Source organism: Oncorhynchus mykiss, chromosome 25, assembly GCF_013265735.2.
Source record: "Oncorhynchus mykiss isolate Arlee chromosome 25, USDA_OmykA_1.1, whole genome shotgun sequence".
Classification (NCBI taxonomy): domain Eukaryota; kingdom Metazoa; phylum Chordata; class Actinopteri; order Salmoniformes; family Salmonidae; genus Oncorhynchus; species Oncorhynchus mykiss.
The window spans coordinates 40,658,139-40,673,714 of NC_048589.1; the positions used below are offsets into that span (position 1 = coordinate 40,658,139).

The 15,576-nt window shown below is 45.4% G+C and overlaps 1 protein-coding gene across 1 annotated transcript in view; it reads right to left on the minus strand.

Annotated features, from left to right (window-relative positions):
• Positions 1-15,367, minus strand: part of LOC110504261 (NHS-like protein 1) — a 41,953-nt gene extending 26,586 nt beyond the window's left edge. The window contains 2 exon segments of the mRNA XM_036962741.1: positions 1,814-1,921; positions 15,118-15,367. Coding sequence (XP_036818636.1) covers positions 1,814-1,921; positions 15,118-15,178 — 169 coding nt within the window. The 5' untranslated portion in view covers positions 15,179-15,367.
• Between the last annotated feature and the right edge of the window lie 209 nt (positions 15,368-15,576).

The window sequence follows — 15,576 nt, forward strand, 5'->3', positions numbered from 1 at the left end:
TTTCAACAACATACAAAAAAACTTTCAATGTGATGATGTTGATTCAATATGAAAAACAAAAGTAAAGGGATTTGGATCTTTCTAACCTAAATCCAATGAGATGGATAACATTTGCTGTTTGAATTTACATATATATTTACAGTCGTGGCCAAAGGTTTTGAGAAAGACACAAATATGAATTTTCACAAGGTTTGCTGCCTCAGTGTCTTTAGATATTTTTTAGATATTTTTTAAGTATAATTACAAGTGTCAAAGGCTTTTATTGACAATTACATGAAGTTGATGCAAAGGGACAATATTTGCAGTGTTGACCCTTCTTTTTCAAGACCTCTGCAATCCACCCTGGCATGCTGTCAATTAACTTCTGGGCCACATCCTGACTGATGGCAGCCCATTCTTGCATAATCAATGCTTGGAGTTTGTCAAAATGTGTGGGTTTTTGTTTGTCCCCCCGCCTCTTGAGGATTGACCACAAGTTCTCAATGGGATTAAGGTCTGGGTAGTTTCCTGGCCATGGACCCAAAATATCTATGTTTTGTTCCCCGAGCCACTTAGTTATCACTTTTGCCTTATGGCAAGGTGCTCCATCATGCTGGAAAAGGCATTGTTCGTCACCAAACTGTTCCTGGATGGCTGGGAGAAGTTGCTGTCGGAGGATGTGTTGGTACCATTCTTTATTCATGGCTGTGTTCTTAGGCAAAATTGTGAGTGAGCCCACTCCCTTGGCTGAGAAGCAACCCCACACATGAATGGTCTCAGGATGCTTTACTGTTGGCATGACACAGGACTGATGGTAGTGCTCACCTTGTTTTCTCCGGACAAGCTTTTTTCCGGATGTCCCAAACAATCGGAAAGGGGATTCATCAGAGAAAATGACTTTACCCCAGTCCTCAGCAGTCCAATCCCTGTACCTTTTGCAGAATATCAGTCTGACCCTGATGTTTTTCCGGGAGAGAAGTGGCTTCTTTGCTGCCCTTCTTGACACCAGGCCATCCTCCTTTGTCTTCGCCTCACTGTGCGTGCAGATGCACTCACACCTACCTGCTGCCATTCCTGAGCAAGCTCTGTACTGGTGATGCCCCGATCCCGCAGCTGAATCAACTTTAGGAGACGGTCCTGGCGCTTTCTGGACTTTCTTGGGCGCCCTGAAGCCTTCATCACAACAATTGAACCGCTCTCCTTAAAGTTTTTGATGATCCGATAAATGGTTGATTTTGGTGCAATCTTACTGGCAGCAATATCCTTGCCTGTGAAGCCCATTTTGTGCAAAGCAATGATGACGGCACGTGTTTCCTTGCAGGTAACCATGGTTGACAGAGGAAGAACAATGATTCCAAGCACCACCGTCCTTTTGAAGCTTTCAGTCTGTTATTCAAACTCAATCAGCATGACAGAGTGATCTCCAGCCTTGTCCTCGTCAACACTCACACCTGTGTTAACGAGATAATCACTGACATAATATCAGCTGGACCTTTTGTGGCAGGGCTGGAATGAGGTGGAAATGTTTTTTGGGGATTCAGTTCATTTGCATGGCAAAGAGGGACTTTGCAATTAATTGCAATTCATCTGATCACTCTTCAGAACATTCTGGAGTATATGTAAATTGGCATCATACAAACTGAGGCAGCAGATTTTGTGAAAATGTATATTTGTGTCATTCTCGAAATCTTTTGGCAATGACTGTATATAAATTAGACGTTAAACTGACTTCTGTGACCAGTGGGTAGTGAGGTATTTAGATAGATCCCTCACCTATCACCTCTAACATGACCCCTCCTCCCTGACCCCTGACCCATGACCCCTGAACTCTTACCTCTGAGTACGGTGCGGCGGTCATCCACACAAGAGGGCCGTGTCTCCTGCTGAGGCTTCTGGGAAGTGTAGTGTACCGACCACTTTTTGTCCTCGTCCAGTCTGACAGCTAGAGAGAGAAACAGAGAGAGAGAAAGAAAGAGACAGAGAGGTAGAAGGAGACAGAGAGGTAGAGAGAGACAGAGAGGTAGAAGGAGACAGAAAGGGAGAGAGAGACAGAGAGGTAGAGGGAGACAGAGAGGTAGAAGGAGACAGAGAGGTAGAAGGAGACAGAGAGGTAGAGGGAGACAGAAAGGGAGAGAGAGACAGAGAGGTAGAAGGAGACAGAGAGGTAGAGACGGACAGAGAGGTAGAAGGAGACAGAGAGCGTGAGCGAGACAGATAGGTAGAAGGAGACAGAGAGGTAGAGAGAGAGAGAGGTAGAAGGAGACAGAGAGATAGAGGTAGAGGGAGACAGAAAGGGAGAGAGAGACAGAGAGGTAGAGGGAGACAGAAAGGGAGAGAGAGACAGAGAGGTAGAAGGAGACAGACAGGTAGAGGGAGACAGAAAGGGAGAGAAAGACAGAGAGGTAGGAGACAGAGAGGTAGAGAGAGACAGAGAGGTAGAAGGAGACAGAGAGCATGAGAGAGACAGAGAGGTAGAAGGAGACAGAGAGGTAGAGAGAGACAGAGAGGTAGAGGGAGACAGAGAGGCAGAGAGAGAGACAGAGAGGTAGAGGGAGACAGAAAGGGGAGAGAGACAGAGAGGTAGAAGGAGACAGAGAGGTAGAGAGAGACAGAGAGGTAGAGAGAGACAGAGAGGTGGAGAGAGACAGAGAGGTAGACGGAGACAGAGAGGTAGACGGAGACAGAGAGGTAGAAGGAGACAGAGAGGTAGAAGGAGACAGAGAGGTAGAAGGAGACAGAGAGGTAGAAGGAGACAGAGAGGGAGAGAGCGACAGAGAGGTAGAAGGAGACAGAGAGGGAGAGAGCGACAGAGAGGTAGAAGGAGACAGAGAGGTAGAGAGAGACAGAGAGGTAGAAGGAGACAGAGAGGTAGAGAGAGACAGAGAGGTAGAGAGAGACAGAGATGTAGAAGGAGACAGAGAGGGAGACAGAGATGTAGAGGGAGACAGAAAGGTAGAGAGAGACAGAGAGGTAGAAGGAGACAGATGGAAAAAAGAGAGAAAGAGAGATGTTTATTTCCATTCATTACAACATGGACACAGGAAAACATACACACAAACACACAGATTTCCTCCCAAATTACAAATAGTACCATTGTGTGTGTGTGTGTGTGTGTGTGTGTGTGTGTGTGTGTGTGTGTGTGTGTGTGTGTGTGTGTGTGTGTGTGTGTGACCACAGTAGAGTGAAAGGGAACAGAGGGGATAATACAGCCTAAATATCCATTGGTCTATTATCTACCCCTGTAAAATCAACAAGCAGTCTCACGTAAAGCCAGTGTGTCTGTGTGTGCTGATGACTCAACACTATACACATCACCCATCATCACTACGGCGACTGAAATCACTGCAGCACTTATTAACAAAGAGCTGCTGTTAGTTTCAGAATGGATGGCAAGGAAACAGCTGGTCGTAAATATTTATAAATCTAAAAGCATCGTGTTTAGGACAAATCATTCACTAAACCCTAAACCCCTCATTCACTAAATCCTAAACCCCTCATTCACTAAACCCTAAACCCCTCATTCACTTATCCCTAAACCCTCATTCACTTATCCCTAAACCCTCATTCACTAAACCCTAAACCCCTCATTCACTTATCCCTAAACCCTCATTCACTAAACCCTAAAACCTCATTCACTAAACCCTAAACCCCTCATTCACTAACAACTAAAACCTCATTCACTAAATCCTAAACCCCTCATTCACTTATCCCTAAACCCTCATTCACTAAACCCTAAACCCCTCATTCACTAAACCCTAAAACCTCATTCACTAAATCCTAAACCCCTCATTCACTTATCCCTAAACCCTCATTCACTAAACCCTAAAACCTCATTCACTAAACCCTAAACCCTCATTCACTAAACCCTAAACCCCTCATTCACTTATCCCTAAACCCTCATTCACTAAACCCTAAAACCTCATTCACTAAACCCTAAACTACTCATTCACTAAACCCTAAAACTTCATTCACTTATCCCTAAAGCCTCATTCACTAAACCCTAAAACCTCATTCACTAAACCCTAAACCCTCATTCACTAAACCCTAAACCCCTCATTCACTTATCCCTAAACCCTCATTCACTAAACCCTAAAACCTCATTCACTAAACCCTAAACCCCTCATTCACTAAACCCTAAAACCTCATTCACTAAATCCTAAACCCCTCATTCACTTATCCCTAAACCCTCATTCACTAAACCCTAAAACCTCATTCACTAAACCCTAAACCGTTGATAGTGCGACAAAATTCACTAAACCCTAAACCCTCATTCACTAAACCCTAAACTCTCATTCACTAAACCCTAAACCCTCATTCACTAAACCCTAAATCTCAATTAAATCTTGTAGTAAATAATGTGGAAATTGAGCAAGTTGAGGAGACTAAACTGCTTAGAGTAACCCTGGATTGTAAACTGTCTTGGTCAAAACATGTTGATACAACAGTAGCTAAGATGGGGAGAAGTCTGTCCATTATAAAGCGCCACTCTACCTACCTTGTTAACAACACTATCAACAAGGCAGGTCCTACAGGCCCTAGTTTCTACCTTCTTAACAACACTATCAACAAGGCAGGTCCTACAGGCCCTAGTTTCTACCTTCTTAACAGCACTATCAACAAGGCAGGTCCTGCAGGTCCTAGTTTCTACCTTCTTAACAACACTATCAACAAGGCAGGTCCTGCAGGTCCTAGTTTCTACCTTCTTAACAACACTATCAACAAGGCAAGTCCTACAGGCCCTAGTTTCTACCTTCTTAACAGCACTATCAACAAGGCAGGTCCTGCAGGTCCTATTTTCTACCTTTTTAACAACACTATCAACAAGGCAGTTCCTACAGGCCCTAGTTTCTACCTTCTTAACAACACTATCAACAAGGCAGGTCCTACAGGCCCTAGTTTCTACCTTCTTAACAACACTATCAACAAGGCAGGTCCTACAGGCCCTAGTTTCTACCTTCTTAACAACACTATCAACAAGGCAGGTCCTACAGGCCCTAGTTTCTACCTTCTTAACAACACTATCAACAAGGCAAGTCCTACAGGCCCTAGTTGCTACCTTCTTAACAGCACTATCAACAAGGCAAGTCCTACAGGCCCTAGTTTCTACCTTCTTAATAACAGCACTATCAACAAGGCAAGTCCTACAGGCCCTAGTTTCTACCTTCTTAACAACACTATCAACAAGGCAGGTCCTACAGGTCCTAGTTTCTACCGTCTTAACAACACTATCAACAAGGCAAGTCCTACAGGCCCTAGTTTCTACCTTCTTAACAACACTATCAACGAGGCAGGTCCTGCAGGCCCTAGTTTCTACCTTCTTAACAACACTATCAACGAGGCAGGTCCTACAGGCCCTAGTTTCTACCGTCTTAACAACACTATCAACAAGGCAAGTCCTACAGGCCCTAGTTTCTACCTTCTTAACAACACTATCAACGAGGCAGGTCCTACAGGCCCTAGTTTCTACCTTCTTAACAACACTATCAACGAGGCAGGTCCTGCAGGCCCTAGTTTCTACCTTCTTAACAACACTATCAACAAGGCAGGTCCTACAGGCCCTAGTTTCTACCTTCTTAACAACACTATCAACAAGGCAGGTCCTACAGGCCCTAGTTTCTACCTTCTTAACAACACTATCAACAAGGCAGGTCCTACAGGCCCTAGTTTCTACCTTCTTAACAACACTATCAACGAGGCAGGTCCTGCAGGCCCTAGTTTCTACCGTCTTAACAACACTATCAACGAGGCAGGTCCTGCAGGCCCTAGTTTCTACCTTCTTAACAACACTATCAACAAGGCAGGTCCTACAGGCCCTAGTTTCTACCTTCTTAACAACACTATCAACAAGGCAGGTCCTACAGGCCCTAGTTTCTACCTTCTTAACAACACTATCAACAAGGCAAGTCCTACAGGCCCTAGTTGCTACCTTCTTAACAGCACTATCAACAAGGCAAGTCCTACAGGCCCTAGTTTCTACCTTCTTAATAACAGCACTATCAACAAGGCAAGTCCTACAGGCCCTAGTTTCTACCTTCTTAACAACACTATCAACAAGGCAGGTCCTACAGGTCCTAGTTTCTACCGTCTTAACAACACTATCAACAAGGCAAGTCCTACAGGCCCTAGTTTCTACCTTCTTAACAACACTATCAACAAGGCAGGTCCTACAGGTCCTAGTTTCTACCGTCTTAACAACACTATCAACAAGGCAAGTCCTACAGGCCCTAGTTTCTACCGTCTTAACAACACTATCAACAAGGCAAGTCCTACAGGCCCTAGTTTCTACCTTCTTAACAACACTATCAACGAGGCAGGTCCTGCAGGCCCTAGTTTCTACCTTCTTAACAACACTATCAACGAGGCAGGTCCTGCAGGCCCTAGTTTCTACCTTCTTAACAACACTATCAACAAGGCAAGTCCTGCAGGCCCTAGTTTCTACCGTCTTAACAACACTATCAACGAGGCAGGTCCTGCAGGCCCTAGTTTCTACCGTCTTAACAACACTATCAACGAGGCAGGTCCTGCAGGCCCTAGTTTCTACCTTCTTAACAACACTATCAACAAGGCAGGTCCTACAGGCCCTAGTTTCTACCGTCTTAACAACACTATCAACAAGGCAGGTCCTACAGGCCCTAGTTTCTACCTTCTTAACAACACTATCAACAAGGCAGGTCCTGCAGGCCCTAGTTTCTACCTTCTTAACAACACTATCAACGAGGCAGGTCCTGCAGGCCCTAGTTTCTACCTTCTTAACAACACTATCAACAAGGCAAGTCCTGCAGGCCCTAGTTTCTACCGTCTTAACAACACTATCAACGAGGCAGGTCCTGCAGGCCCTAGTTTCTACCGTCTTAACAACACTATCAACGAGGCAGGTCCTGCAGGCCCTAGTTTCTACCTTCTTAACAACACTATCAACAAGGCAGGTCCTACAGGCCCTAGTTTCTACCGTCTTAACAACACTATCAACAAGGCAGGTCCTACAGGCCCTAGTTTCTACCTTCTTAACAACACTATCAACAAGGCAGGTCCTGCAGGCCCTAGTTTCTACCTTCTTAACAACACTATCAACAAGGCAAGTCCTACAGGCCCTAGTTTCTACCGTCTTAACAACACTATCAACAAGGCAGGTCCTACAGGCCCTAGTTTCTACCTTCTTAACAACACTATCAACAAGGCAGGTCCTGCAGGCCCTAGTTTCTACCTTCTTAACAACACTATCAACGAGGCAGGTCCTGCAGGCCCTAGTTTCTACCTTCTTAACAACACTATCAACAAGGCAGGTCCTGCAGGCCCTAGTTTCTACCTTCTTAACAGCACTATCAACAAGGCAGGTCCTGCAGGTCCTAGTTTCTACCTTCTTAACAACACTATCAACAAGGCAGGTCCTACAGGCCCTAGTTTCTACCTTCTTAACAACACTATCAACAAGGCAGGTCCTGCAGGCCCTAGTTTCTACCTTATTAACAGCACTATCAACGAGGCAGGTCCTGCAGGCCCTAGTTTCTACCTTATTAACAGCACTATCAACGAGGCAGGTCCTGCAGGCCCTAGTTTCTACCTTCTTAACAACACTATCAACGAGGCAGGTCCTGCAGGCCCTAGTTTCTACATTCTTAACAACACTATCAACAAGGCAGGTCCTACAGGCCCTAGTTTTGTCGTTCCTGGACTACTGTTCAATTGTGTGATCAGGCGCCAGAAAAGAGGGACCTACATTTGGCTCAGAACAGAGCAGCACAGCTGGCCCTTAAATCAAATCAAATCAACATTTATTGGTCACATACACATCGTTAGAAGATGTTGATTCGAGTGTAGCGAAGTATACACAGAGAGCTAATATTAATAATATGCATGTAAATCTCTCCTGGCTCAAAGTGGAGAGATTGACTTCATCACCACCTGTTCTTGTAAGAAGTGTTGACACGTTGAAAGCACCGAGGTGTCTGTTTAAACGACTAGCACACAGCTCAGACACCCATGCATACCCCGCAAGACATGCCACCAGAAGGTCTTTTCACAGTCCCCAAGTCCAGAACAGACGATGGGAGGCTCACAGTACTACATAGAGCCATGACTACATGGAACTCTATTCCACATCAGGTAACTGATGCAAGCTGTAAAATTTGATAATAAAAAAACAGATAAAATTACACCTCATGGGAACAGCGGGGACTATGAAGAGACAGACCAGTGCCGTTTCAGATCCAGGAGGATTTTGTTTTCCTGAGCACGGCCTTATTTCTAATACAGCATATTGGATGACTGTCATTCATGTTCCATTCGCCCTGGTTCAATGTAACAGTGATACGTTTAGGCTGCTGCATGATACTCTAATTTCTCTACGTTGCTACAACATAGCGTATGAATGAAAGCTTGCAACGTACTGTAGGTGCACACAGGTCGAGAGACACATTTTAGGTGACAGACAATGACATCCAATACCGCCTTGCACACTGTTGCCTGCATGTAGCTGATAGTGGGTGTAATCTTTAGTCCAGCAGTTGCAAAACAGAGTTAATTTTGGACAAATTCAGGTATGTTTATCCCCTGTTTCCGTTTGCTTACGTTTAAGAAACGTTTTTACAACAGAATCCGACTGAATGAATACACCCCTGATCCCACGTGAACACAGTTCACTTTCATAGCAGTCACGTTGCATTCCTTCTGGCATCTACGTTATGCACTCTCCTACTTTCACCTCTTGCCGTCTCTCTCTCTCTTTCCTTGCTGTCTGTCTCTTTCCCTGCTGTCTATCTCTCTCTTTTCTTGCTCTCTCTCTCTCTATCTTTCCTTGCCGTCTCTCTCTCTTGCTGTCTCTCTCTCTCTTGCTGTCTCTCTCTCTCTCTTGCTGTCTCTCTCTCTCTCTTGCTGTCTCTCTCTCTCTCTCTTGCTGTCTCTCTCTCTCTCTCTTGCTGTCTCTCTCTCTCTTGCTGTCTCTCTCTCTCTCTTGCTGTCTCTCTATCTTTCCTTCGCTTAGGAATTACAATACACAACACATCAGCTGACCAGGTGAGAAAAAAAAACATTCCAAGCCAAACTGTTACACACAGCCTACATCGTTGTCACCATGTTAGCTAAAGTAACATCATAGTCAACATAGCTAATAGAACTAAACTGTTACACACAGCCTACATCGTTGTCACCATGTTAGCTAAAGTAACATCATAGTCAACATAGCTAATAGAACTAAACTGTTACACACAGCCTACATCGTTGTCACCATGTTAGCTAAAGTAACATCATAGTCAACATAGCTAATAGAACTAAACTGTTACACACAGCCTACATCGTTGTCACCATGTTAGCTAAAGTAACTTCATAGTTAACATAGCTAATAGAACTAAACTGTTACACACAGCCTACATCGTTGTCACCATGTTAGCTAAAGTAACATCATAGTCAACATAGCTAATAGAACTAAACTGTTACACACAGCCTACATCGTTGTCACTATGTTAGCTAAAGTAACATCATAGTCAACATAGCTAATAGAACTAAACTGTTACACACAGCCTACATCGTTGTCACCATGTTAGCTAAAGTAACATCATAGTCAACATAGCTAATAGAACTAAACTGTTACACACAGCCTACATCGTTGTCACCATGTTAGCTAAAGTAACATCATAGTCAACATAGCTAATAGAACTAAACTGTTAGTAAACCTGCTACAATCATGCAGTACGTCACAGTGTACAGTCAGAAAGCAGTTACAGGGGCGGGCCCCGGTGGCAATAAATGAGTAATACTATATAATAATATATATATATATATATATATATATATATATATATATATAATATAATATAATAATAATAATAATACCTAAAGCTTACCTTGACTTGGAAGAGTTCCAGTGTTGTGTAGTTTAGTCATAGCCAGCTGGGCTAGCTAACATAGCATCCCTCTGATTGAGCAGGGTGTTTCAGTAGGCTAAACTTGCTGGCTGCATTTGCTAGCTAAGTAAATGAAACTGAAAGTAAAAAAAAATTATCTTTCATTTCAGAAGAAATTAGTTTGTTTAAAACTGTTCAACTATTGTCTTTCTCTCTCTTTGAGTCAACTACTCACTACATTTTATGCACAGCAGTGCTAGCTATCTGTAGCTTATGCTTTCAGTACTAGATTCATTCTCTGATCCTTTGATTGGGTGGACAACATGTCAGTTCATGCTGCAATAGCTCTGATAGGTTGGAGGATGTCCTCGATAAGTTGTCATAATTACTGTGTAAGTCTATGGAAAGGGGTGAGAACCATGAGCCTCCTAGGGTTTGTATTGGAGTCAATGTACCCAGAGGACATTGGAGGATGGAAACTAGCTGTCCTCCGGCTACACCATGGTGCTCCCCTACAGAGTGCTGTTGAGGCTCCTGTAGACCTTTGCAAAATAGTTTTGGTGACGTGATTATATTTAGTATAGTTTTATCTAAAAATAAATAAATAACTACTTTTTAAGTGTTTCACCATTTACATTTTTATGAAATTCACTGAGGAAGATGGTCCTCCCATTCCTCCTCTGAGGAGCCTCCACTGACTCACACACAGGTACAGACACACGCATACACACACACACACACACACACACTAGAACACACACACATTAGAACACACACACACTAGAACACACACACACACACACTAGAACACACACACACTAGAACACACACACACTAGAACACACACACACACACACACACACTAGAACACACACACACTAGAACACACACACACACACACATGTTTCAGTTAGAATCCTCCCAGTGAACAAGCACCAAACCAGCGGTAAGTTATTGGTTGCAAAGCACCGTACGTCAAAAGTGATTTTTATACTCCCAAGTGATGATTTAAATGGAAAATGTATAGACATTTTGTTTTCAAATGTTGTTAGAACATCACACATCAGATGCAGCGCTTTTTTTGTGCATATTTGTTGTGCATTTTGTTGAAGAGAATTCCAGCTAACGCTAGCTAGTAACTTACTGTGTCTGGTGGGGGGGTTGTGTATGTTGTATGAGTGCAGAGTTGGATGGTGAGCTGTGCATTGCATGGCGTGCAATTCTGTTCCTATCAGAATAAATCTCCATGACCGGTTGGAGTCCGTGTCGATGATTGTTCACAACGCAAGAAGACTGTTACATATACAGTGGGGAGAACAAGTATTTGATACACTGCCGATTTTGCAGGTTTTCCTACTTACAAAGCATGTAGAGGTCTGTAATTTTTGTCATAGGTACACTTCAACTGTGAGAGACTGAAATCCAGAAATTCACATTGTATAATTAATTGGCATTTTATTGCATGACATACTGTAAGTATTTGATACATCAGAAAATCAGATCTTAATATTTGGTACAGAAACCTTTGTTTGCAATTACAGAGATCATACGTTTCCTCTAGTTCTTGACCAGGTTTGCAGGGTAGGGTAGCCTAGTGGTTAGAGCGTTGGACTAGTAACCGAAAGGTTGCAAGTTCAAATCCCCAAGCTGACAAGGTACAAATCTGTCGTTCTGCCCCTGAACAAGGCAGTTAATCCACTGTTTCTAGGCCGTCATTGAAAAAAAGAATTTGTGAGAACCATGAGCCTCCTAGGTTTTGTACTGACTTGCCTAGTTAAATAAAGGTAAAATAAAACACTGCAGCAGGGATTTTGGCCCACTCCTCCATACAGACCTTCTCTAGATCCGCTGGGCAATACGAACTTTCAGCTCCCTCCAAAAATGTTCTATTGGGTTCAGGTCTGGAGACTGGCTAGGCCACTCCAGGACCTTGAGATGCTTCTTACGGAGCCACTCCTTAGTTGCCCTGGCTGTGTGTTTCGTGTCGTTGTCATGCTGGAAGACCCACCCACGACCCATCTTCAATGCTCTTACTGAGGGAAGGAGGTTGTTGGCCAAGATCTCGCGATTCATGGCCCATCCTCCCCTCAATACGGTGCAGTCGTCCTGTCCCCAAAGAATGATGTTTCCACCTCCATGCTTCACGGTTGGGATGGTGTTCTTGGGGTTGTACTCATCCTTCTTCTTCCTCCAAACAAGGCGAGTCGAGTTTAGACCAAAAAGCTCTATTTCTGTCTCATCAGACCACATGACTTTCTCCCATTCCTCCTCTGGATCATCCAGATGGACATTGGCAAACTTGGACATGCGCTGGCTTGAGAAGGGGGACCTTGCGTGTGCTGCAGGATTTTAATCTATGACGGCGTAGTGTGTTACTAATGGTTTTCTTTGAGACTGTGGTCCCAGCTCTCTTCAGGTCATTGACCAGGTCCTGCTATGTAGTTCTGGGCTGATCCCTCACCTTCCTCATGATCATTGATGCCCCACGAGGTGAGATCTTGCATGGAGCCCCAGACAATGGGTGATTGACCGTCATCTTGAACTTCTTCCATTTTCTAATAATTGCGCCAATAGTTGTTGCCTTCTCACCATGCTGCTTGACTATTGTCCTGTAGCCCATCCCAGCCTTGTGCAGGTCTACAATTTTATCCCTGATGTCCTTACACAGCTCTCTGGTCTTGGCCATTGTGGAGAGGTTGGAGTCTGTTTGATTGAGTGTGTGGACAGGTGTCTTTTATACAGGTAACGAGTTCAAACAGGTGCAGTTAATACAGGTAATGAGTGGAGAACAGGAGGGCTTCTTAAAGAAAAACTAACAGGTCTGTGAGAGCCGGAATTCTTACTTGTTGGTAGGTGATCAAATACTTATGTCATGCAATAAAATGAAAATGAATTACTTAAAAATCATACAATGTGATTTTCTGGATTTTTGTTTTAGATTCCGTCTCTCACAGTTGAAGTGTACCTATGATAAAAAATTACAGACCTCTACATGCTTTGTAAGTAGGAAAACCTGCAAAATCGGCAGTGCATCAAATACTTGTTCTCCCCACTGTATGTTTAGTGGGTGTAACAATGTTACATGATGTACTATTTTTTATTTTGTTTTATGTGTGATGTAAGTGTCTTAATGTGTTTGGACCCCAGGGGAAGGAGGGGATAGAGGGACATGGCTAGGGAGGAAGGGGAGGGAGGGGAGGGTGACATGGCTAGGGAGGAAGGGGAGGGAGGAAGGGGAGGGAGGAAGGGGAGGGAGGGAGGAAGGGGAGGGAGGGAGGGAGGAGAGGGAGGAAGGGGAGGTAGGGAGGGAGGAAGGGGAGGGAGGGAGGAGGAAGGGGAGGGAGGGAGGGAGGAGGAAGGGGAGGGAGGGAGGGAGGAAGGGGAGGGAGGGAGGGAGGGAGGGAGGAAGGGGAGGGAGGGAGGGAGGAAGGAAGGAAGGGGAGGGTGACATGGCTAAGGAGGAAGGGGAGGGAGGGAGGGAGGAAGGGGAGGTATAGAGGGAGGAAGAGGAGGGAAGAAGGGGAGGGAGAGGAGATGACCTGGCTGGGGAGGGAGGGACCTGGCTTGGGAAGGAGGGAGGGAGGGAGGGAGGTGACCACTGCAGAGGGAGGGATTGAGGAATGGGAGGGAGGGGAGGTGACCTGGCTGGGGAGGGAGGGAGGGATTTAGGAAGGGGGGAGGGGGGGGGGCGAGGGGACCTGGCTGGGGAGGGAGGCAGGGATTTAGGAATGGGAGGGAGGGGAGGGGACCTGGCTGGGGAGGGAGAGAAGGGATTGAGGAATGGGAGGGAGGGGAGGGGACCTGGCTGGGGAGGGAGAGAAGGGATTGAGGAATGGGAGGGAGGAGAGGGGACCTGGCTGGGGAGGGAGGGAGGGATTTAGGAAGGGGGGGAGGAGAGGGGACCTGGTTGGGGAGGGAGGGAGGGGAGGTGGGCTGGCTGCGTAATATATCCATGGCCTGGCATGTGAAACCAACCTCCTTAGAATGAAACACCTCTAACACACACACACACACTTCTGTTTCACCCTCTCCTCTCAGCACTAGTCAAGGTGACCTGGGAGAAACACTGCACTGAGTGTTGGGGACGTGTGCATACAGCTTCATTCACATACACACACGTGCCTGTATTCACACACGTACGCATGCACACACACACACGTACGCATGCACACACACACACACACGTACGCATGCACACACACACACACACACACATGGACGCATGCACACACACTCTCTCACACTCACACAAAACAAACAAACAAACACACACACACACAAACAGACACACGCGTCTCCAGCATCTTCTTTGCATGTTGTCCTGGAGCTCCCCTGGACCATCGAGGTCACTCCCTACACAAGCCTCTGAATCTGAAGTTGAGTAATTCAGACATATCTCACTCCCTCCTCACACACATGTTCTCATCTCATCACAGTCTCACACTAATTAGGTCTCACAGTCTCACACTAATTAGGTCTCACAGTCTCACACTAATTAGGTCTCACAGTCTCACACTAATTAGGTCTCACAGTCTCACTGCAGATGTTGATCCACATACATTTAAACGTCACATTTTCAAAAGTTGCTCCAAACGTCACATTTAGAAGGTTAAGGTTTTTGGTGGGGTAAAATATTACGTTTAGGAACTCATTACGAAGGGTTAACGTTTTGGGATAGGAAACATCCAAATAAATAAATACATACAAATGACTAACACTGAGATCAAACAGTCAACCAGCCAGGACACCAGTGATACAAGTCAAATTTCGACGTCCATCCATGTGCGACGTCCATCGTGGAAACCGGACACTAGGGGCATCAGTTAGCACTGCCACTGAACACAGAGATAGAGCGTTTGTTTTTAGAGATGAGTTTTAAAGCCTATTCAAAACCGTACGTAACCTTTACCTTAACCATTCTGAGATGATGCCTAACCTTAAGGGTGTCATGTTTGAACCCAGCGGTAGAAAGATGTTTTTGATGTTTTTGTTTTAAGCCAATCCCAAACCTTAATCATCCGGAGTTAATGCCTAAACCTTAAACATTTAAAAACGAACTTCGAAATATGACGTTTGAGAAAAAAATGGAAGAATGTCAAATTCTGATCTGGTGAGACTGTGTGAGCTACTTGGGGATTTACAACCCAAGTTTTCTAGTGGCCAGTCTAGAAGGCGTTACCTGACGTCCTCAGGACATGGATAGACGTCCAATGTCGAAGTCACTCTTGAGCGATCTGCCTGCTCACAGAGACAAACCCCTAACACACCCCTGTCACAGAATAGTCACACAGTGTCTTACCGCTGTTGTTCCTGTTGAAGTACTTCAGGACAGATTTGAGAGCCAAGCTGATGAACACCATGACTGAGGCTGAGGTGTGATGTGTGTGTTATCCCACTCCAGCGATGGATATAAACGACTCCCGGTCGCTCCTCTATTAAGAGGAGTGTCAAGGAAAAAAAGGAGGAGGAGGAGGAGAGGAGGATGTGCTGTGAAGAAATCGAGGTAAAGCACTGCCACGCGACTCACACTGCACCACTCTTCTCCTCCCTCTGTCCCTTCCTCACTCCCTCCCTCTCTCCCTCCCTCCCTCAGTCAGTCCGTCCCTCCCTCCCTCCCTCCCTCCCTCCCTCCCTCCCTCCGTCCGTCCGTCCGTCCCTCCCTCCCTCCCTCCCTCCCTCCCTCCCTCCCTCCCTCCGTCAGTCCGTCCCTCCCTCCCTCCCTCCCTCCCTCCCTCCCTCAGTCCCTCCCTCCCTCCCT